This window comes from Pleurodeles waltl, chromosome 9 (genome assembly GCF_031143425.1).
Source record: "Pleurodeles waltl isolate 20211129_DDA chromosome 9, aPleWal1.hap1.20221129, whole genome shotgun sequence".
NCBI classification, from domain to species: domain Eukaryota; kingdom Metazoa; phylum Chordata; class Amphibia; order Caudata; family Salamandridae; genus Pleurodeles; species Pleurodeles waltl.
The window spans coordinates 683,782,032-683,805,720 of NC_090448.1; the positions used below are offsets into that span (position 1 = coordinate 683,782,032).

The 23,689-nt window shown below is 47.3% G+C and overlaps 1 protein-coding gene across 23 annotated transcripts in view; it reads right to left on the bottom strand.

The window, feature by feature from the left end:
• PPP1R13L (protein phosphatase 1 regulatory subunit 13 like) overlaps positions 1-23,689 on the bottom strand; it is a 680,831-nt gene that overhangs the window by 64,049 nt on the left and 593,093 nt on the right. For 22 of the 23 annotated variants that reach the window (XM_069207788.1, XM_069207780.1, XM_069207769.1 and 19 more), the window contains 2 exons: positions 8,330-8,850; positions 7,356-7,496 (listed from right to left, as the gene is read on the bottom strand). In XM_069207788.1, the coding sequence (XP_069063889.1) occupies positions 7,356-7,496; positions 8,330-8,850 (662 nt within the window). The remainder of the gene's footprint in view (positions 1-7,355; positions 7,497-8,329; positions 8,851-23,689) is intronic. The other variant, XM_069207768.1, reaches the window with a different exon arrangement.

Sequence of the window (23,689 nt, forward strand, 5' to 3'; positions counted from 1 at the left end):
GAACTGTTTAGCTGTCCGGGATCCAGCATTGGTTTCACACCCATTCCTGTCACTAACTGGAAGGAGGCTGAAAGCACCAAAAATAGTAAAAATGGGGTATGTCCCAGTAAAATGCCAAATTTGTGTTGAAACATGTGGTTTTCTGATTCAAGTCTGCCCATTCCTGAAAGGTGGGAAGTTGGTGATTTCAGCACCAGAAACCCTTTGTTGATGGCATTTTCAGGGAATAAACCACAAGCCTTCTTCGGCAGCCCTTTTTTCCCGTTTTTTGGGAAAAAACGAAATTTCCACTGTATTTTGGCTAATTTCTTGGTCTCCTCCAGGGGAAACCACAAACGCTGGGTACCATTAGAATCCCTAGGATGTTGGGAAAAAAGGACGGAAATTTGGCGTGGATAGCTTATGTGGACAAAAAGTTATGAAGGCCTAAGCGAGAACTACCCCAAATATCCAAAAAAGGGCTCAGCACTTAAGGCCCAGCAGCTAAGAGGCTAAATAATCACTGGATGTGTTTATCCAGATTCAAGTGCAATGGAATTCCATATACTCTGTGCACTCTCTGTGAAGCATTTGGAGAACGTTAATTGTTTTCCAAAAAGAGGAATGTTTAGGAGGACATCCATTATGTGGAATGGAAAACGAGCTCCAGGTGTTTTAGTTTCTTGCTAGGTATGTTGGTTTCCCCATAGGAAGGGCTTTGTGTCAATAAAGCTAAGGCTCAAGTTGGTCCAATGCTTCAATGGGTAGCCGTTGTGGAGAAATAAATATATGGGTGATGTTGTCAGAGCATTTGACTTCTGAAACTAGTTGCACTGCAGCATGCATGGTCATTTTCAGTTGAGCAAGGTGAGTCTTTGAATTTTTGGATATTAAAGTCAGATTCGGATATAGAATTTGATACCTGGCAAGACTTTTGTTGATGCAGTTTATTTCTTCCCTGTGCATACATACACGTTTACGCTTGTACCCCAGGTACTGACTAGGGATTCTGTGCATACCTTAGTAAGGGTCTTTCAGTCTAGGACATTTAGTGAGTCAAGCCAAGATGATCTGGAATGGATCCATGTCGGGGGAGACCTAAGAAGAACGTCTTTTGAGATGGTTCTGTATGAGATGGTGACTGGTCTTCCAAAATCAGAAAGCTTCTAGAACCAAGGTTATGGTTTTGATGTCCTCAGGGGAGGAAACTTAGGATCAGCTGAGTATCCTCAGTATTTATAAGATAGGAGGCATCAGAGTGACTGGACAGCCGAGGGATAACACATAGAAGATGAATTGTGTGTTGAAGGGATGGGGAGAATAGAGCTTTGGGGCACACTCTGCTCTATAATGAAGGATTTAGATGGCAGGTTACTAATTTTTATTTGTTGGTTTTGATCGTCCAGGAAAGAAGCCAACCATCCCTGACCATGTGTTCTCCTATAATACTGACAAGGGTGTGATGGATGGACAGTACTGAAAGCTGCAGAGGAGTCTGGGAGGAGGACAATGCAGAAGTCCTAGAATAATGTGCAGCGTATCATCAATTAAGTGGAGTATGGCTGGCGCTTTGATTCATCTTGTTCTGAAATCTGAATGGGGATTGTCAAGAAGATGTTTCAGTATATTGGTTAAGTTGTAGAGCAACACATCTTCCTCCTATGACTTATTTGAAAGGAGTGGGGTTACTTGTCCTAGCTTCAGACCTTCTGGGACTGTGTCTAGTTTCAGGGATGTGTTTATAATATTGGTCGAGTAGGAGGTCATCGAGAAGCTGATATCTTTCAGAAGACACACTGGAATGGGGTTAGCAAAGTAAGAGTAGGGTTTAGTGTTTGTTATTATTTTGGTCACTCATTTAAGGATAACACTCAGACATAAGACAATGTCTCAGATTTCCTTGCTGGCGGTCTTTGTCCAGGGTGGAGCTTAAGATGACTGAAAGGATGTCACAACCTTTTTTGACATTTTATCTTTGAAGCATTGTGATAATTCCTCCCTTTTTTCTTTGGTATTGTTAAGCAGTAGAATTGTTGAAAGGTGGAAATTTTAAGTAACATCTTGGTTGTTTTTTTGGCTTGATCGCTTTCGTTTCTGAAGTATATTTATTTTGTTTCAAAAATGAGTTTTTGTAGTTTTTTACTCCCTCTGCATGATTTTGAGGTTTGTAGCTGATGTGATTGTGGACAGATGCATTTTGAGGCGGACAGACTTGTTGAGTTGCTGGCTGAACCAAGATACCAATTTCTTCTGCTTTTATCTTTATTGTTTTTGAGGGGGAAGTCATTTAGTATTTCTTGCATGGCCTTGTAGTTTATTTCAGATGACCATTTTGTAGTACTTGATTAGGTTTAAGTATGACTGGGGAGATTTTGGTCACCTCAGAGTAGAGATTGGTGTAGTGTATCTCTCATTCACATATTTGATTTTCTAGGTTGAACAGTGGTTACAAAACTGGACACAGAAAAGGTACAGATAGATAATCTAAGCGGTCCACCAAGGGTCCTTGTTTCTAGCAGACATTCTTTAGCTTTTAGGTGTTAGGACAAGAATTGAGCCTTAGTTATTCAGTTATGTGTTGGAATATCATAAAAATATTGAATCTCTCTGCTGGTAAGGAATGTGGAGAACTTGGAGACTGCTGAGTCATTGGTTTCTCAGTTCTCCCAAGTGAAGGATGAAGTAACTAAACATTTATTAGAGATAAGGACTCAGTGTAAGAATTTGCAGGGGGGGGGGTGAAAAACTACCTCAAATAATCACAATCCTTGTCAGGGTGAATCACCAATGTCACGAAGTAAACCTGTACTTAACCCTCTGGTTGGTTGGCAAAAAGCAGTCAGGCTTAGCTTAAAGAATTATGTATGAAGTGTTTATGCAGCACTCAAACAGTAATGACATGAAAATAGGAAAAATCCCAAGGCAATATAGAAAAATAGAGTACATTTTAATAAATAGAATGCCACCAAAACAACAATATAGTAAGTAGAACTGGAGATACTTTTAAACTTTGAATTAAAAATAGTGCCAAAAAGCAACAAGCACCAACCATGGTTACCTGATTGTGCAAGACAGAGTCAAAGGCAACAGTTTAGGATGAACATGATGGAGCATTTGTTGGATGTAAGGAGCAGGTTAGTCTGATGGAAAGTTTAGCTTCTGACAAAGTAATGTTATGGAGGAAAAAGTGGTCATCTGCGGGGCAAGCCTGATCCAAAGCGTGGCTTGGATTCAAGGTAAGCAGGCCCAGTCTTCCTTCCTTTAAACTGAGCCCTTGAACCAAATTTATAGCAGCTCCTTAAGTGCAACTAAGCACTATAAGCTGTGATAGTGTATCCCAGTGTTTTCCTATGGAGAAGCCAGCCTTGCCACATTGGAAAACGACTTTGGGGAGTTTTCACTGTCAGGACATGTAAAACATTACATATACACATGTCCTACTTTTTAAGTACCATGTACCCTTCCCTATGGTCATTAAGGACCTCCATTAAGGGTGACGTGCAGGTAGTATAAAAGATGTTTAGCCTGTCAAACGTTTTGTTTTGCCAGGTCGAAATGGCAATTTGCTGCACACTCAAACTGCTAGGATAGGCCTCGATATATGCTTTACAGTGCTACTTTAGTGGATGGTATATTGAGTGCAGCAGCCCACTAGTAGTATTTAATGTGCAGACCCGGAGCACATGTAGTACCATATATATTAGGGACTAGTAAATTAAATGTGTCAATTAGATATAAGGCAACTTTACCGGGGGGCGTACAAGCACTTTCCCACTGGTTAGCAAAATAAATGTGTGCAGAGTCCTATGGGCAATAACTACTGGCTCAGCAACAGAAAGCACAGATCCTGAGCATGCAACCCAAACTATGGTCATTTCCAACAGGGAGAATATGAGTATTGATTACATCCAACAGCTCTTCTGGGTAGGGAAAACTGTGGCCTGAAGGGTGGTAAATAAGGTGAAGTTTGTGGTATAAAAGTTTTTTCTTTAAAAAAAAATAATATTTTGATGCTTTCAGTGAACAAACACAAACTGCTTCTACATTATATCATCTCACGTTTTAATATAGACCATGGGTACTCACAAACATTTTCACAGGGGCCAAAAAGTTTGGTCTGTGATGTGCCTGGGGGCCGCATCAATGCCAGAGGAATGGCGGCCGAGTGAGGGAATTAGGGGGATTTGGCTGATAAGTATGGGTAGGCGAAGTGAAGGATATACGCCTAGTGACTGATTTGAGCAATATGAAACTAGGAAACCTGAGATTAATCTTGTCTTCCCCACTTTTCCAAATTGTGTGATCCTAGACAATTGCTTACTTTCACTTTACCTCCTTTTTGTCATTATCACATATGAGGACAGCAAAATGTCAGCATCTACACTGTAAAAATATGCTCCTGTGTTTGATTTAAAAACGATAATATTGTTCATTTACAGTAGGAGACCAGGCCAATCAAAACGTGCACAGAACATCTGACTTGCCTCTTTAATTCACTATTGGTATATTTGTCAGGGTAAGGTAAGAATTAATGTTTCTGAATTCATGTTTGAAAACTATCACTTGTAAATTAATACTTCTCATTGCAATGATATAATAACTTATACTTAGGTTGAAAGGTTCATCATGTTAACTTAATACTCTTTTTGAATTTTGAAGCAACTGTTATATTTTTACACTTGTCCTGCAAGATGTCTTTAAAAATGAACCGGTTTCTTAAGTGAAGCTCAGGACTCTCTAGTTACTTCCTTTCCACCAGTTAACCACAAAATATTTAAGATCTTTTATTTTTAGAGCTGAATCCAGTGAATAGCAGCCCTGTACTCCTGTTGCTCAGGGGGCCGCATGGAAAGGTCAGGGGGGCCGCATGCAGCCCCCGGGCCGTACTTTGAGTATCCATGATATAGACCATGCCAGAGCAGGAATTTCAGTGGATGGTTAAAGTGATCATGCATGTGCAGGGTATGCCCTCAAGGCCTACCTGCTGGCCATTTAAACCACTTCCAACGGCCAGGTATTGGGGAAGGATGACAGAAGGAGAATAATTATTGTTTTTAATTCAAGACAACAAGCACTGCAATATCTTGACAGGCTATGTTTAGCTGTTTTTTTATTTGAACTGATTATTTTGTATTAGATAGGCACTTGCTTTATCTTACCAGTTGAGATGGAATATAGAGTAGTCAGGTGGGACAAAGACATCTAGAAAAGCTCATAATGATTCACTCGGCCAGGTTTCTGTGGGTGGGAGGTGATCAATGTATTCTTTTAAGGCTACAGTTGTGAGAGTGAAGAATCTTGCTTGAGAGGTATGGGGGAAAAAGGCATTTTGATCAAATTGTTAGTCCCACTTTGGGGAGGTTATGTTTTTGGTTATCAATTCTGTTGTGGTGGAATTAGAGTGGGGGTAAACTTTACGATATAAAATCACTTGTCTTTAAAGTTCTTCAAGCCAAGAGTAGCTCACGGATATCCTTGTTTGAGATCAAGGGGTGAGATTCTATTTGTACAAGGGAAGATGTTTAATTGGAGCATGCTGCTTAGATGGAGGAAAATATGTATATATATATATATACATACATATCCAGATTTTATGTATAAATTTCATGTGCCTTAAGAGAGCAGTTAAGTGAGGCCACATCTAATCTGGTTGTAGGAGTGTTCCCACATGATTGGGTATCATCAAGTACCATGCATGTCATGTGAGAACTCTGCTCCAAAACCTTAGTATGAAATCTTGCATGCAAGTTATCTAAGATATTTTGTCAGCATTACAGTGTGTGTGCCCCTGAAAGTTCAAGATTGGGCAGCTGCATAAATAAACAAAATTATCAGCACTGTGTGGACAGAAAGCACTTTTTTGGAAGCACATAACTTCTGCCCATCAAAACACATACTCCTAGATCCCAACGTGTGGACGGGTCAAAGCCCCTCTTTAGTGATGCCCACATAATTGTCTTATGACCGTTACATTGTCAAGCCAGACCATAAAAAGGGAATTTCAAGCGCAATGAGTGCAGGCATCTTTCTGGTATGTCATGGTATAGATTTATCTCTTGGTACATAGTGTTATACTTAATGAAAGCAGGTGGGCTCTCTTCTTCCCAAATTACAAGCAAACTTGGCTGTCGAAAATGAATGTCATTGTGATAGCTATTTGGTATTTATGGGGGTGAGTTAAGGTGGCATGTTTTTAGGCCGGGCTTTCATTCAACAAAACCAGTGCATTCAAGAGTTGCAGTCATGATTCTCTCAAATAAAATACCAGAATACAGTTCCATAACCAGGGAGGTGAATGCATGGCCTGCAAAAGCTCTCTAAATTCTCCTGCAGTCATCAGCTCTAGCACTTGGCTCACTCCAGGTCTTCAAGATTCTGGGTCCTACTACAGCCCAGTGAATGAACCAGATATGTATAAACCTTTCTAAGTTGAATACTGAAGTGTGCCACTTCTTTAAAGCCCTGCAGTTCAAGCAAGTACATAACAAAGCCCATTAACATCATCACTAATGTTGTAAGGCCTAGATGGAATGGCTGGAGTAACCTATTGGTGTCCCGCCATGCACTCACTCACCCATATATCCAGGAGCCCAACCCATTTGTGTACACATCTAATAATTATTTGTCCAGTGGTGCATTTACTCATCCATCCAACCATTCACTCAGTCTCACATTAAGCTACTCTCTGAGCCAAAACATATCAAACACAAACTGGTCAATCCACGAAGCAGCACCTCCAGTTAGAAAATAACCAGATTTGTTGACTTTGCAAATGCTACCTTTTTAAATATAGCTGACTGGACATTGATTTAAGGAGCGCAACTATTGGTTTCAAACATTACTTAGGTTCCAAATTCCATCATCTCCTACAGTAAGCCATTGCTGCTTGTTTTAAGGTATTTGATTGCTGATGTCAGCTTATTTATGTACCAAAGACCTCACAACCTCCTAGAGTTGCAGCTTAATTCACTACTGTTACAGAGTAAATTGCAGAAATGAAGTAATGTGGTTACCTTTTTGAAATGCAATAGTACTTAAGGCCTTTGCATAAGTCGCAAACAGTAGTACCTACCACAGTTCTTGTCAAGTATCCCCCTGCACACCCCACGATTCACAGAAAACAATCCATCCTGCAGAAATGCTCCTCCTAATTAGATTTATCAAATGTGAATCGAATATCCTCCCTACAAAGTTGTTCAGTTAGGTGCAAATATGTCTTAGTGAGATCTTAGCATAGGACCACTAGTCTTAATTATGTAGAGTTTAATAATACTGGATTATTTCTGAAGTCTAGTCAGCTTCCAACCCATTTGCAAAGATGATTCTGCAAAACCTATCATGGTGAGTAGACAGTGGTAAATGATTGCACCATTTACCTCTTTCACAGCTTGCTGGACAACATCAAGCTCGCCTGTTAGCGCAGCGTCTAGCAGTAGCACCAGCGGGTTCAGCCGTGCCCTCCTCACAGGAGTCTTCTTTGGGGAGGAGTGTTTCTTCAAAACAGATCTTAATTCCTGCTTTACGAAAGAGGGCATACAGAGGTGAGTCTCACCAAAGTCAGGCTGTGGCATATAAAGAACTATAAACTCAGGTTCACAAGTAATAAAACAATCCCTGTTCAATGATCTCCACTCTGAAGAAGCTCACAGACCTCGCACAGCTAGGTGAAAGTCATACTTCATATTCATTTAGTCTTCTTAAATCTTGGCACACAAAAAATGACTCCAATCAGCTTACAAAAAACGTAGGTTCCAATTTAGAACTCGGCAGATGGGTTACTCTGTCACAATGGTGACGGATATCCTATCTGCCGAAATCTAAATCCCATTACCTTCAATGGGATTTAGATTTTGGTGGATGGGCTATCCATCACTGTTGTGACAGAGTAACCCATCTGCCGGGTTCTAAATCAGGCCCTTAGACATAAAAGACCTACTCACATATGCTGAGGTGTAGAATTCAAGACTGCACTGGAGACATGCTGCCTGTCATATGCTTCACCACTAATGGTGTGGATGTGCCAAAATTACCTGCACAGATTAGTATATACAAACACTTTACCAAGAACGCTGTTCTCTGCTACATAGGAAGATCGTTCTATTAAGAATCAACTGAATCAATGGTTTACACTATTCACAATCAATGGAGCACAGTCCTAATCTAGAGGTGACATCCAGCTGTCCGATTTAAGAGTAAAATAGCCTCCTTTGTTATTCCAAACATTCTTACTCCCTTTTTTCCAATACCGGAATGAAAATATTTCAGGTTGACTCTACTGGACACTACAAAACCCAGAAAAGATAGGACCCTTAATACAAGAAATCCCCAATCTTACGTCCACTCAACTTACCGGACTGGGTGACGTATAGATGGGAGGGGTGGGTGCAATCAACACTGCTGGAAGAGAGGGTGAAGGAGACCTTTCCTGGGCTATGGTGGCACCCACTTTTGTTTCGGATCCTTCAATGATGACTGGCATCTCCATCTGTGGAGCTCCTTCCCCTACAAGGCTCACTGTTTCCTTGGGAGTAGAGCGGCGGAAGAGTCGGCTCATAATCTGCTGATACTGCTTCTTGTTGGATGGCTGGGTAACTGACACACACTGTTCCATGGACCCACGTCTCTTCAGAGGCCTGGGGATATCTGCTAGGACTCTGCGAATTTCATCCAGCTCTGGCATCTTTTGGGCCTCCGGAGGCAGTATTGGCTGTAGACGTGTGGGACTAAGGGGACGGGGAGACTCCTCTATCTGTGAGTCACTGGTGGGAAGCAAGATCGACAGCTCGGGCTCCAGCTCTCCAGCTTCTGGCAGACCTAGGGTCATCCTTTGCAGCTCCTGCACTCTTTCCAAAGTTGATACCTTTCCACTTCCTGAGGGAAAAATAATATAGTCCAGCAACAAGACATAAGGCATCTTTCACCGGGATATAACAGGTTAATGAAACTTAAATGGCATAAAACTAAAGAATCTAAGCAAGCTGATAAACCACTGGTGTTGTGAAACCACCACTGGTTACATACTAATTTTGGAAACCCTATTCAAGGCTTTACATTTCTACCTACATCCTTTCACAGACCTAAATTCCAAGATAAACAAACTGGGCATTTATAATAAGGTATGAACAGTTTTATAACATTGCTTGAGTAACATACTGGTCTTTTTCTCTCTCTCTCTCTTTCATTCTTTTCCTTGGCCTTCTCACTACCTTTGCATGTCTATTCTGAAGGATCCAAATCCAGCCCTTAGATATCAAATCTCACCCTGTGCAGGGGCATAGTTCAACTCATAAGTTCAATGTCCATCCGTATATAGGTTTCATCTAATGGATCAATGAATAAAGTTTTCTGTACCGAGTTCATATAAATCATGTTAACATATTCCTTTTTTTGTTTGAATCTCTCCTAGAATTTTAACACACGAAATACAGTACAGTAGAAGGGGAATTTTCTTTCTAGCATCAATGAGTCTAGCAAGAAAATTGTGCAAGGCAAATTAATCTTTGTTTTGTCTACTGTAGTTGTGAGTAGGATGGGTAGGGAGAATAAAGAGCCCAAGTTGTCAATGATTGCTGGGAACAGCAAACAGAAGGGGACGAGGGGCGTAGGAATAGGGAGAGATAGAGTAAACAAGAGGACAGAAGAAAACCAAAATTATACATCAACATTGGCATCTGAGCAGTAATTCGTAGAATCCTAATGCAAAGTCAGGTAAGTAGTAGGGAGCTGAGACAGGAGCCATTGAGGCAGGCATGGTGTGTCCGTGCGTACTGGGCAGTTCATTTACAGTGAAGGTTTAGGTTGAGTCGAGGGTCAGGGAAAAGCTGCAAGGCCCTGAGCCAGTGGGGGTTAAAGCACATGAATTCTAGGCGGGTAAGGTATTGTATAAGAGGTCCCCACATCGCCTAGAATTATTTTTCGGTCCGCTCTAAGGAGTGTGCAAGTTGCTCCATAGATGGCACGTGCCACAGTTCATGGAACCAGTGCTATACTGGGTGCTGCAGTGTGTTTCTATGTGAGAGCAATCAATTGTCTTGCAGTGTGTAGCATGTAGCTAATTAGTGGCCATTTGGCCTGTGTCATCGCTTTTTGTGTTGTGGGACATACCCTCAGGATCACCATGTGGTAGGTAGCGGGCAGGGGTATCCTAGGGCTGCTTTGATATGGCTAAGGACTTTTTTCCAAAAGGTAGAGATTGGGTCGCATGTCCACCATATGTGACAGAAATCCCCTTGATTTTCCTGACACCTCCAGCATACATCTCAGGAGCTCTAACAGATGGTGTCTGTAGGAAAGTACCATCTTGCCTGGCATGTTACCCCCATTTTTCACTGTATATATGTTGTTTTAGTTGTATGTGTCACTGGGACCCTGCCAGCCAGGGCCCCAGTGCTCATAAGTGTGCCTCAATGTGTTACCTGTGTAGTGACTAACTGTCTCACTGAGGCTCTGCTAATCAGAACCTCAGTGGTTATGCTCTCTCATTTCTTTCCAAATTGCCACTAACAGGCTAGTGACCAATTTTACCAATTTACATTGGCTTACTGGAACACCCTTATAATTCCCTAGTATATGGTACTGAGGTACCCAGGGTATTGGGGTTCCAGGAGATCCCTATGGGCTGCAGCATTTCTTTTGCCACACATAGGGAGCTCTGACAATTCTTACACAGGCCTGCCACTGCAGCCTGAGTGAAATAACGTCCACGTTATTTCACAGCCATTTTACACTGCACTTAAGTAACTTATAAGTCACCTATATGTCTAACCTTTACCTGGTAAAGGTTAGGTGCAAAGTTACTTAGTGTGAGAGCACCCTGGCACTAGCCAAGGTGCCCCCACATTGTTCAGGGCCAATTTCCCTGACTTTGTGAGTGCGGGGACACCATTACACGCGTGCACTACATATAGGTCACTACCTATATGTAGCTTCACAATGGTAACTCCGAATATGGCCATGTAACATGTCTATGATCATGGAATTGCCCCCTCTATGCCATCCTGGCATAGTTGGCACAATCCCATGATCCCAGTGGTCTGTAGCACAGACCCTGGTACTGCCAAACTGCCCTTCCTGGGGTTTCACTGCAGCTGCTGCCAACCCCTCAGACAGGCATCTGCCCTCCTGGGGTCCAGCCAGGCCTGGCCCAGGATGGCAGAACAAAGAACTTCCTCTGAGAGAGGGTGTGACACCCTCTCCCTTTGGAAAATGGTGTGAAGGCAGGGGAGGAGTAGCCTCCCCCAGCCTCTGGAAATGCTTTCTTGGGCACAAATGTGCCCAATTCTGCATAAGCCAGTCTACACCGGTTCAGGGGACCCCTTAGCCCTGCTCTGGCGCAAAACTGGACAAAGGAAAGGGGAGTGACCACTCCCCTGACCTGCACCTCCCCTGGGAGGTGTCCAGAGCTCCTCCAGTGTGCTCCAGACCTCTGCCATCTTGGAAACAGAGGTGCTGCTGGCACACCGGACTGCTCTGAGTGGCCAGTGCCACCAGGTGACGTCAGAGACTCCTTGTGATAGGCTCCTTCAGGTGTTGCTAGCCTATCCTCTCTCCTAAGTAGCCAAACCCTCTTTTCTGGCTATTTAGGGTCTCTGTCACTGGGGAAACTTTAGATAACGAATGCAAGAGCTCATCCGAGTTCCTCTGCATCTCTCTCTTCACCTTCTGCCAAGGAATCGACTGCTGACCGCGCTGGAAGCCTGCAACACTGCAACAAAGTAGCAAAGACGACTACTGCAACTCTGTAACGCTGATCCTGCCGCCTTCTCGACTGTTTTCCTGGTGGTGCATGCTGTGGGGGTAGTCTGCCTCCTCTCTGCACTAGAAGCTCTGAAGAAATCTCCTGTGGGTCGACGGAATCTTCCCCCTGCAACCGCAGGCACCAAAAAGCTGCATTACCGGTCCCTTGGGTCTCCTCTCAGCACGACGAGCGAGGTCCCTCGAATCCAGCAACTCTGTCCAAGTGACCCCCACAGTCCAGTGACTCTTCAGTCCAAGTTTGGTGGAGGTAAGTCCTTGCCTCACCTCGCTAGACTGCATTGCTGGGAACCGCGACTTTTGCAGCTACTCCGGCCTCCGTGCACTTCCGGCGGAAATCCTTTGTGCACAGTCCAGCCTGGGTCCACGGCACTCTAACCTGCATTGCACGACCTCCTAAGTTGTTCTCCGGCGACGTGGGACTTCTTTGTGCGACTTCCGGTGAGCACCGTTTCACGCATCCTCGTAGTGCCTATTTCTGGCACTTCTCCGGGTGCTACCTGCTGCTAAGAGGGCTCCTTGTCTTGCTCGACGTCCCCTCTACCTCCTGGTCCAATTTGCCACCTCCTGGTCCCTCCTGGGCCACAGCAGCATCCAAAAACGCTAACCGCACGATTTACAGCTAGCAAGGCTTGTTGGCGTTCTTTCGGCGGGAAAACACTTCTGCACGACTCTACAAGGCGAGAGGGATCCGTCCTCCAACGGAGAAGTCTCTAGCCCTTTGCGTTCCTGCAGAAACCACAGCTTCTTCTGTTCAGTAGAAGCTTCTTTGCACCCGCAGCTGGCATTTCCTGGGCATCTGCCCATCTCCGACTTGCTTGTGACTTTTGGACTTTATCCCCTTGTTCCACAGGTACCCCAGATTGGAAATCCAGCGTTGTTGCATTGTTGGTTTGTGTCTTTCCTGCATTATTCCTCTAACACGACTTCTTTATCCTTAGGGGAACTTTAGTGCACTTTGCACTCACTTTTCAGGGTCTTGGGGAGGGTTATTTTTCTAACTCTCATTATTTTCTAATAGTCCCAGCGACCCTCTACAAGGTCACATAGGTTTGGGGTCCATTCGTGGTTCGCATTCCACTTTTGGAGTATATGGTTTGTGTTGCCCCTATCCCTATGTTTCCCCATTGCATCCTATTGTAACTATACATTGTTTGCACTGTTTTCTAAGACTATACTGCATATTTTTGCTATTGTGTATATATATCTTGCGTATATTTCCTATCCTCTCACTGAGGGTACACTCTAAGATACTTTGGCATATTGTCATAAAAATAAAGTACCTTTATTTTTAGTATAACTGTGTATTGTGTTTTCTTATGATATTGTGCATATGACACTAGGTGGTACTGTAGGAGCTTCACTCGTCTCCTAGTTCAGCCTAAGCTGCTCTACTAAGCTACCATTATCTATCAGCCTAAGCTGCTAGACACCCTATACACTAATAAGGGATAACTGGGCCTGGTGCAAGGTGCAAGTACCCCTAGGTACTCACTACAAGCCAGTCCAGCCTCCTACAGTGTCCAGGCAAGACGGTGTGAGATACCATTGGAACATCAGTTTGCAAGTGGTGTCCCTGAGCGCTATCAAACAATATGTTTTAGGTATATCATGCCACAAGGTTTCCCATTGTTTCAGTGTCAGTTCGTCAGCATTAATTGTCACCCATTTTGACTGGTAAGGGTGGGTGAGGGGAGGGTCAGAGTGATAGCGCACTGCATATGCTTCAGAGATAAGGCTCTGTGAGCGGTTATTGGAGCGTACCAATTGCTCAAAAGCCATGAGGGGTCGGACAGCTGCAGGGTAGACGGTAGAGTGTAACACCCAGTGTCTTAGTTGGCGGTATTGCAGCCTTTTACTGTCTGGTAAGTGGAACTCCGTCTGGCATTGGTCAAAGGTTTTCATGTCCGTGCCTGTGAAGAGGTCGCTAAGGGTCTGGCAGTCTGTCTGTCCAAGCACTGAAAGCCGTCAGGGACAGGGCTGTTGTGAATTTAGGGTTGTGGGCAATCGGGGTATTTGGGGAGGGGAACATTGTTAGCCCCTTTCAGGTGGCTACTCTGTTCCAGATGTCGAGAACTGTCCTGGTTGGGATGGACAGATAGGCACTGCAGGGGCGTGCATGACAAGGTAGCCACGCCAGGTCCCATAGTAGCCTGCACGCCATGATCCTATCCATGTGTAGCCAATGGTCTTTACTCTTGCCACGCCATCCAGGCCGAAATGTATCTCAAGTGGGCCGCCCAATAGTACTCCAGAAGGGTGAGACACGCAAGACCTCCTCTGCTGCAGAGTTACAGCAGAAGAGAATTGGATATTCTCGGATGTTTCCCATTCCAGATGTATGTGCTTATGTTGTGTTGCAGTTGAGTTATTTCGTCATGGGGTATCGGGGAGGGAGAGTTTGAAATAAGTATAAGGTATGTGGTAGAATGTCCAATTTGACAACATTAATCCTCCCCAGCCAAGAAACAGGCAGGCGCTTGCATGGTCTGATGTCCTTGCAGGCAGCTCTTTGTAACTGGGGTCAGTTTACTTTCGTCCTTGTGATAAGTGGCGGTGTGAGGTTAAGAACCAGGTACTTGAGTTTATCAGGGTTCACTTGGAAGGGCGCCAATGTTTTCAGGCAGGGGATATCCTCCCCTGGGATCGATAGATTAAGAAGTTTGGACTTAGACAGGTTTACTTTGAAGCCTGAGAGCATCTCAAAGTCTTTAAGGATGGTGACTACCGCCGGGAGGGAGGTATCGGGGTGGGCAAGGATGAGCTGCAGGTATTCAGCAAATAGACTGATTATGTGGGAGTGGCCCCCAAATGGGATGCCAGACACCTGTTCAGTGTACCTAATAACTATTGCTAGTGGCTCCAGAACAAGAGCAAATATTAGGGGCAAAATGGGAAAATCCTGCCTAATGCCTGATCGTATGAAAATCAGGGCAGAGGTTTGACCGTTCACGTGGATAGTCACCATCAGGTTAACTTATGACACCAGTAATCGGGAGATCATTGTGAGGCCTAGACCCATTTTGCTTAAAACAGCTTTTAGGAAGTCCCAGTTGAGACTGTCAAGGGCCTCCTCCGTGTCTACCAAGAGAAGGCACACCGGGAAGTTTGCCATTGACCTTTCTCTACTAGGTGGGCTAATCCGCAGACATTGTCAGCAACCCTGTCTGTCATGAATAAATCTGACTTGGTTGGGTTATATAAGGAACGGAGGTAGTGGTCAAGCCGCAGGGCCAGGATCTTGGTAAAAACTGTTTGCGTCTGTGTTTAAAAGAGCAATGGGGCGATACGAGGAGCATTGCGACGGGTCCTTGCCCAGTTTAGGGATAAGTGATATTTCAGCCCCGGACATCAAGGGGGTGAGACTTGTGTCTTGCGCAAATGTGTTGTAGAGGCTGAGAATGTGGGTTCCTAGCTCTGGCAAGAATAGTCTGTAAAAGCTGACTGGCAGGCCGTCAGGCCACGGGATTTCCCCAGTGGTAATTTTTGGAGGGCATGGCGAACTTCCTCCAATGCAATTGGCACATCTAAAAGGTCCTCCATGTTGAGGGGGTTTTTGGGTCCCATTTGAGGTTGTTCAAATATGTTATAATAAGCGCGGGTGACATCACATCTGCTGCAAATAAATGTTGGTAAAAAGTTGTGAAGGCTTTTTGTTTGTCCTGCTCCCTGGTTGCCCAGGTCCCCTCCTGTATCCTAATCTTGGCTATGTGTGACTTAGCTTGTGCATTTCCTAGCCTGTGGGCCAGGAGAGAGCCTACTTTGTCCTTCCCTATGTAGAACCTATGTCAGAGTGCCAGTAGGGATCTTTCAGCTTTATTTGTCCAGTGGGTGTGTAGTTGACCATGCAGGACAGCCAGCTGTCTTTTGAGGCGGTGAGTGGGGTTAGTTTTGTCTTGAGACTCCGAGGGCTTTATCTCAGCTGACAGTTTGTTCCCTACCAACTGGGATTCTCCATGTCTGGCTACGGAGGAGATTACTCCTCATATGGAGCCTTTGAACCTGTCCTATAGCATGTGTGGAGTAGTATCCTGCACAGAGCTGTGTGTAAAATAATCCAATATGCCTTTGCATATTTCTTCCACACCCACCAGATCTCGAAGTACCCGTGGGGGCAGACGACACTGGGGGGTGGGGGTGCCAGGGGGTGCCTTTCAGGTGGAGCAGTAAGGCATGCCATGTCAGCTCTACGTGTGCATGGTCCGAGATTGAAATGTCTGCTATCTCTGCAATAAAGAGGGTGCGGAACAGCAAATGTGTTATAAACAGGTAGTCTATCTTCGAATAGGAAGCATGAACGTACGAGTATCAGGAATATCCCCTTGAGTAAGGGTGAGTGTAGTGCCATGCATCATTAAGGCCTATGTCCATGATGGTGGCTTTCAAGTGAGCGGAGACAGCCCCAGTGCCTTGAAATGAGGTGGAGGTACGGTCCGTTGGGGGTCCCACACCATGGTAAAATCACCTCCCACTATAACGTCCTATAGTGCGTCATGGACCTGTTCATGGATGGTTTGCCTAAGATGGGTATCTTGCAGGGTGTTAGGGGCATATACATTAGGCAGGGTGAGACGTTGTTGCCCCGTCAAGTGTAGGGTCAGGCACCTTCCATCTTTGTTCCTCATAGCACTTGTGGTATCAATGCCAAAGGTGGACTTAAGGAGTATCCCCACTTCCGCGGTTTTAGAGTCTGTGGATACCGAGTGGAAGATGGGGTAGCGAGGGTGAACCATTCTGTGTTTGTCTGGACCAGATAGCCTTCCTCTTATTCAGAGAGTTAAGCCCCCCCAGACATTTAGGGAGATTACTTTCAGACCCTTATCTGTTGGGGGGACTGATTTGGTGCTTTTGGCCATGCTGGTCTGGGTCTATGTTGTGAGGAGATAAGGTCTCGCCCGCTCAGTGCAGCTAAGGGTCGGGCAGGACAATATTCCTGGGTGAGTCAAACCAGCTGTTCAGATGCCATAATCTAACAGAAGGAAACAAGTAAATCAAAGTCATAACAGTTACGGACCAACCGGGTCCAACATTTGCGTTCTCTTCCCACAGAGGCTAGGACACATATGCCAGCATCTCGATGGAGGGGTCACTCTCCTGGGGAGTAAGAAGCTTGAGGGTGGGAGACATCAGTCTTAGAGGACAGCAATACCTGGTGTGTAAGCTGCAGTTCTTAGGCCGTATCTGTCAGGGAGGGCGTTGACGATGGGTCTCTGTCCATGTTTCGCAGGTGTTGTATTACGTCCCATTTTCCTTCAATTGCCATCTGCTCTGGAGTAAATTTGTTCGGGTGTTGAGGGTCCACAGTGGTCATGTGGGTTGAAAGGTTGCCCTCTGGGAGTCTTGGTTTGGCAAGACTGTGCCCTCATGGTCAGAGGAGGTCATAACCAGTAGTTGCTTAGCCTTGGTGAGAGCAGACTGCACGACGTTTGCCCTCTCAGGTAAAGAGCAGCGCAAAGGGGTAGCTGCATTGGTAGCTGATGTTCATCGTGCTCTAAATGTCTGTCACCGCCCTGAAGTTGCAGCAACATCTCAGGGTGACAGGCGAGAGGACCTAGAATAGTTGTATGTTGTGGCCCCAGAAAATCAGGTCGGCTTTCTGGCCGCTTTCAAGATAGCCTCCTTCTCTGAAAAGCAACGTGGCAGCATCAAGATGTCAGGGGGTGCTCCCGACTGCACAAAATTCCATTGCATTTTTTTGCCTTTTTTTCTCTAAACATCTCCCAAAAGGCAGCGCACAGGAGTTTGTTCCACTCTCACCGCCCCCACCTCTCCCTAAGCTCAGACCAATGCCTCCTAGAAAGTATGTACTATGTGACAATTCCAGGCCAAATGTAAGAAAGTTGCTGGTTGCGCATTACAGCAGGGGAAGCCGTCATATCTGCTAGGATCGATTATGTGGAGGAAGGCCGGAGTGACATACGTGCAATGTATATAGTTAAAATGTAGCAACTTAAATCTGGCATTACAGGTCCCCCGAAGGAGCAAAGCACATACTGACTTCCACTGCTCCTCCCCCAACGGCTCAGACAGGTCGCCATCCCATGCCACCCGTGCTCGCAACACAAGCTTGGGCGTATCTGCTTTCATGGCTTTATATATGTGTGATATAAGATGACTGCACCGCCCATATTCCAGAAGCACACGAAGCAGGACCAATGAGGGCTGGGCCTCCAGGTGAGTGGGCCATATCTCCTGGGTTATATGAAGAATGCTGGCATATATTAAGAATTGTCCCTGATTCAACCCGAAAGTATCATGTGCCGCCTCGAATGTGAGAAAGGTCTCGCCAGGGTAGAGGTCCGCAAGAGTCAAGCACCCAGCCTCTTGCCAAGCTCAAGGATCCACCGTGTCGGCCAAGTGTCGGAACGCCGGAAGATCCCAGAACTCAAAGTCCAGTGCAAAGGGCGCGTGCCGTACAATTACTTTTACCGCACGCATCCAGAGCTTTGCCATGTGTTGTATTAGGTATGGAAGTGTTTGTTCCCCTATGTCCCCCAAGGGCAGCAGCTGTGCCAGGGTTTCGCACCGGGTCTCATCCCTTAGTAGCGTTTTTTCCCCAGTTGTTGCCCTCAGTTAACCAAAGCGCCGCGTATTGTAACTGGGAGGCTAAATAATACTCAAAATTAGGTAATGCCAGCCCCCTCTCCTCGAGGGGGAGCTGAAGAGTCTCCTGTTTTACTCTGCAGCGGCCCCCCACCCAGACCAAGGACACCAGCAATGAGTGGAGATGTTTAAAGGCCGAGCAAGGGAGTGTATCAAGCGAAGTTTGCAAGGTGTACAATCATCGAGGCAAAAATACCATCTTTGCGACTCGTCCCATTAATGATAATGGGAGGAAGTTCCAAAAGCGCACCGAGCTCTCCAGGCCTGAGAGCCCCCTCTCAATGTTGAGCTGATTCCGATGCTAACAAGTGTGGGCCACCATTATCCAGAGATATCGGAAATGGTCAGTCTCCCATTGCAGGGGCATGATTGGCAGTGCATCCGGTGGGATCCACTTTAAATTCCCCAGAGGGAATATCAGAGACTTGTTTTCATTGATTCGAAGCTCAGACAAATGCCCAAAGGTCGCCAGCTCCTGCATCAAGACAGGCAGCGAGACCCCAGGGTCCCTCAGATAAAAAAGCATATCATTGGCATAAAGCGATAGCAGGTGTCCCACCAAGCCAAAAACCCCACCTCTCCATGTCCCGCCGAAGCTTGCATGCTAAGGGCTCCAGGGCCATCGCAAAGAGAAGTGGCGACAAAGGGCACCCCTGCCAGGTCCCCCTCTGTATCCTGAGACTGTCCGAGTACTGTTACCCCCCCCCCCCCCCCCACACACAAATTCTAACCCTTGTCGACGGTTCGGTGTATAGGATTTCGATCCACCACGGAAACTGAGGTCCCACCCCAAAGGCGACCAGAACGCGGAGGAGGTACACCTCAGTTTACTGTGTCAAACGCTTTGGCTATATCTACTGATACCAGTGCTAAATCCTCGTCACTTTCCTCAACTCCCTGAAGGACATGCATTAGCATACACACGTTCATAGCGGTATGAACCCCACACTGGTCCGAATGGGTCAAGTGAGTCACCCCGGTCGCGAGTTTACTGCCAGGATTTTAGATAGGACTTTACGTCAAGGTTAATCATTGTGATTGGGTGGTAATTTAGGCATTATTGCTATGAGGCCTTCTCGCATCGAATCTGGCAACATCTTATCATTGAATGCCTCATTGTATACGGCCAATAGCCGTGGCGTGAGTAACGTCGCAAATGTCTGATAGAATTTGCCTGTGAATCCGTCACTTCCCAGGCTCCTCCCCAATGGTAGAGATTTAATGGCCACCATCACTTCCTCCAGGGTAAGGTTCGCTTCCAGCGCCCCCACACCAGCTTCAGTCAACTGGGGGAGACACACCTCCATCAGATATTCCCCTAATCTATCCGAGTCTGGGTCCCTTGGGTTCTCGTACACTCCCTCCAGGTGATCCCTAAATACTGTGACTATATAATGTTGTGTGTTTGCTTCTCCACCCTGGCGTTAGGCCTCCATGACGCTGACATGCAGCCAGGACATCTTCTCTATCAGTCAGTTCTGCCTGGAGGGTTTTTCACACTCCACATGTAAACCCCATACAACCTCCCCGAAGCACTATCTTACATGCTTCCTATTCTGTTGCACGCCTGTGCGTGAACTTCCAATTATGTTCCATGTATTCCATTAGTAATTGTGTCAGTGTGACTTTACCCACCGGATCCTGAAGTATCTTCGAGGGAAATCTCCAGCTATAAAGAGTGCGAGCAGGTCAGCCCCACTGAGAAACATACCAGAGGGGCGTGATCCGACAAGTATTGTGAGGCACCTGCTACACCCTCCGGAAACCCCAACACCCGAATGTTGCTGCGGTGGGAGCGGCCCTCCACATCCTCTGCCCGCCTGCCAAGCTCGGCCACCTCTGCATGTATGGTGGTCATCTGGTTTTTCAGTGAGGCCACTTCCCCCTGGAGGGACCCTATGTTAGTTTCCGCTGTGTTGACCTTCTCTGAGCCATTGTGGAGGTCTGCTCTTAGTAAGCTGAGATCAATGGATACAGTCTCTATCATTTGTTACAACGCCGAGCGGAGGCCTTGAATGGCTTTCATCAAGTCTGCCCTCGTGGGCTCCACTGTGTCTCCCCCTGGAGGATCGTCATCATTTTCGCCGGCACACAGGGCAAGATGCTGCGTAGATTGTCTTGGAGTAGTGTATTGTGTAACGGCACGTGTTCCAACCGCCTTCGCAGCTTTGTCTTTCCCCATCTCTGCACTGTTTATGCACACCAACAGTGTCAGGGCAGGAACCCTGAGGGGCAAACGTTCTCCTCCCTCCGTGAGTGTGTCTCCTCCTCAGGTTTCTGCTTCGGATGGCCCCCACTCAACCCCGTTTGGGGTCACCTCTCCGAGTCCCCCAGTCTTCACCAGAACAACATCCAGAGGGGGCACTCTGCCGCGCCGGGTCCCAAGCCCAAGTCGCGGGCAGGCTGCGGTCCACCGCCGATCCCAGTGCACGCAGCCCCGTGTGGGCCCTCACTCCCTCCGGAGATCTGCCCCCAGGGGGCCCTTGATGTCTCTCGTGTAGGTATGGGGGAAGAGCAACAGTCTCCACCTGGACTCCTGTCCCCAGGGTCCCCAATGCTCCTCCTTCCCTGCCCCCAACTCTCATCTCCAGGCCAGGACTCCAGCTCGGGCCAGTGCTCTGTCGAGTCAAAAGTGCGGGGATGCCAGGAAACCCAGGCCTCGGCGCCACACCCCACAGGATCCTTTCACCACCTGGGGGTGGGAGGTTACCGGACACTGTCCCCGTGGCCGCCAAGCCACCCCGACGGTAGGCCTCCCAAGTGTCAGCAGGCCCCGCAGGCCACAGAAACCACCGCTGGCCAGCCGGTCGCGCCGAGTCTTCTCCCGTGGCTCACCGTGCCGCGGAGCGGGCTCCCCCATTCCGGTGGGCCCTTGGAACAGCCCACCCACCGGCCGGCTGCCGCTCCTTTCCTCAATGTGCTGAGGGAGCAGCGGCACCCGTAACGGCTGCCACAGCCAGCTCCCCCTCTGCCCAACTGGCAGGACCAGCAAAGTGGGATCACCACAGCTTCCTTCCTCTGTCCTCAGCAGCGGCACGCCATACATGAGCCTTGCGTCTCAGCTGGGCTGCAGAGAACCGCCGCCCGAGATGATGGGTCTCCCAGGGACCCCACTCGTCCCGGGCTCAGGATGGGTAGCAGGATGCCAGGATTTAAGCAGGATTAGTGAAGGATTCCTCCGTGGTAGGGGAGAGCGTGCAGTGATCACGTCCTCACAGCCATCTTGTCGGGCCATGCCACCCCCTTTTCACTTCTTTAATGCAGGAGGTGAAGTCCGTACATAATGCTCCTATCTCCGAGTGGAGTTCCTGCAGGAAGTGGTTCATGTATGCTTGTGTAAGAAGGGCTGTGTGAGGAGTAGCCATGGACGCGTTTTGCTACTCAGTGAGCCTATTGGTGTCCCCTGTTGGGGTTTTACTCCAGAGCGCTGTAACCGGAGTGTCTTTGGTGGTCTTAGTATGGGGCATATTCCCCAAGCGCTTTCAATCAGAGCTAAATGAGGGTATTACGTTCTTCAAACAATGATATGAAGTGGTCAGGGACAGGCCAGAAGGGAGGCAGCGGTCCATAGCTAGGGGGGCCAGTGGGTCTGTGTCTATCAGGCAGTGGGGCCAGGCCAAGGGCCCCTCAGCTGTGCCCAACACCAGCACCCACTCTAATCACAAGCTGAGGCAGCAACAGGGCCAAAGTCACCAGGGATGAATGTATCTGATGCAGTAATTGCAGAGGGGCTGTCCAGTCACCATTTCGTAAGCACTGGCTCCCCTGTGTAGCGCTGTGTTGGTACTGTGCAGCCCGGTTCCAAGAGAGGCCAAAGCCGTTACGTGGGGAGGAGGGGTGCTGCTGTATTTGGGTGTCCAGCCCGCCATCAATCTACCAGACGGAGGCTTACTTTCTGGTTTTCTGTGCTGGCTCTTCAGAGATTCAGTTATTGGCTGCTCCCATGTCAGGGTGCTGGAGTTTCCCATTCTGGGCCCAAGCTCGTCTGGCAGCGGTGTGGGGCCAGCAGCTCAGGCCCTGCAGAAGAGTCACCAGGCAGGTGCCAAGTCTGGGTGCGACGGCATTGCTGTGAGATGGGCTGGCCTCTTCGAGGGTGAACGCTTATTGCGTACTTTGGAATTAGCAGGGGTGCAGGGCCCCGTAGTGTGATTACTCTCCTGTTGCAAATGTCCCCCTTTGTCTTCCTATGGTGCGAGTGCAAGCGGGGGTTGCAGCGATCAGTATACTGCAGTAATTGCGGCAGGGGGTGCGCTGGCCAGAGTTGCCTCCTGCAGTGCTCACCTCGGATCTTGTGTGGAGGCCAGACCTCCCCCCTCCGCAGGCCTCTGCATACAGCCCTGCTGCCTCAGGGCTCCAGCGTCGGGCATTGCGGGAAGGCCACTTTGCCCGTCCGCATCCAGGCAGGTCACAGCTTCCAGTCACCTGCAGGGTCGGCTTCCCCTTCCGGCCCGGTGTCTCCACAGGCCTCTGTTGTGCAGTCCGAGGTTTCTTTCCGGCCTGCAGCACCCCAAGCAGCAAGGCCTCAGGACACTGCTCAGCAGCGAGGCTTAAGATCGCTGCCGCAGTGCCAGAGGGTCTTAACATCCTCAACTGCAGGCTGCTGCCAGAGCTGTCCCAAGGCACTCCCCATGTCGCCGCTGGTGCGTGGGGGTGATAATGGGTCTATTTCAGGCGGAGGCCGAGACACGAACGGTGTCCTAGTCAATTAAGAGTCAGGTCACGCCCCTTTCATAGTTGGACTCTTGCTCTAGGCAAGACTGCTGGTTTAGGGATGACAGAACTTTTGTTTGTAGGCGACTAGGCCAATTCTTCAGCAAGTCGCAACTGTCGGCACAACCCTCCCGGCTCACAAGCAGTAACTCACTAAAAACCCAAACAGTAAAAGGTGATTTCTGGAAGCCTTTACACATGGGCTCTTGAGTTAAACATCTCAGGGGAGTTGTGGTTAAATGGAGATGACCCTTTTCTCACACGAGCAATAAGTCTCAGTCACACACAGGCAATGAAGGAGACGCAGTAAAGTTTTCAATAGGTTTTTATTAACAAGACTTCTATATACTGTAAAATGCATGAGCTGCAATGAGTAGGATAATGATCAAAGCAAGGAGCAGAATTGTAAAGCTGAACTTGTTTCTGGAACAGTAGTGCCTTTAGTCTGCAGCTTGTCATAATTTACATTAGTAGTATCAATGTGAGGCCACATTTCTGCTACTCATCTCTTGTGGGGGAGGGGAACAGAACATGTCCACAACAAGTTACAATCTTGGAGACCAAAATTGTGCAGGCAATTCCTGGTCTCATACTACAACAGCTCTGTTCACACAGGACCACATAACTTCCATTTGAAAGTATA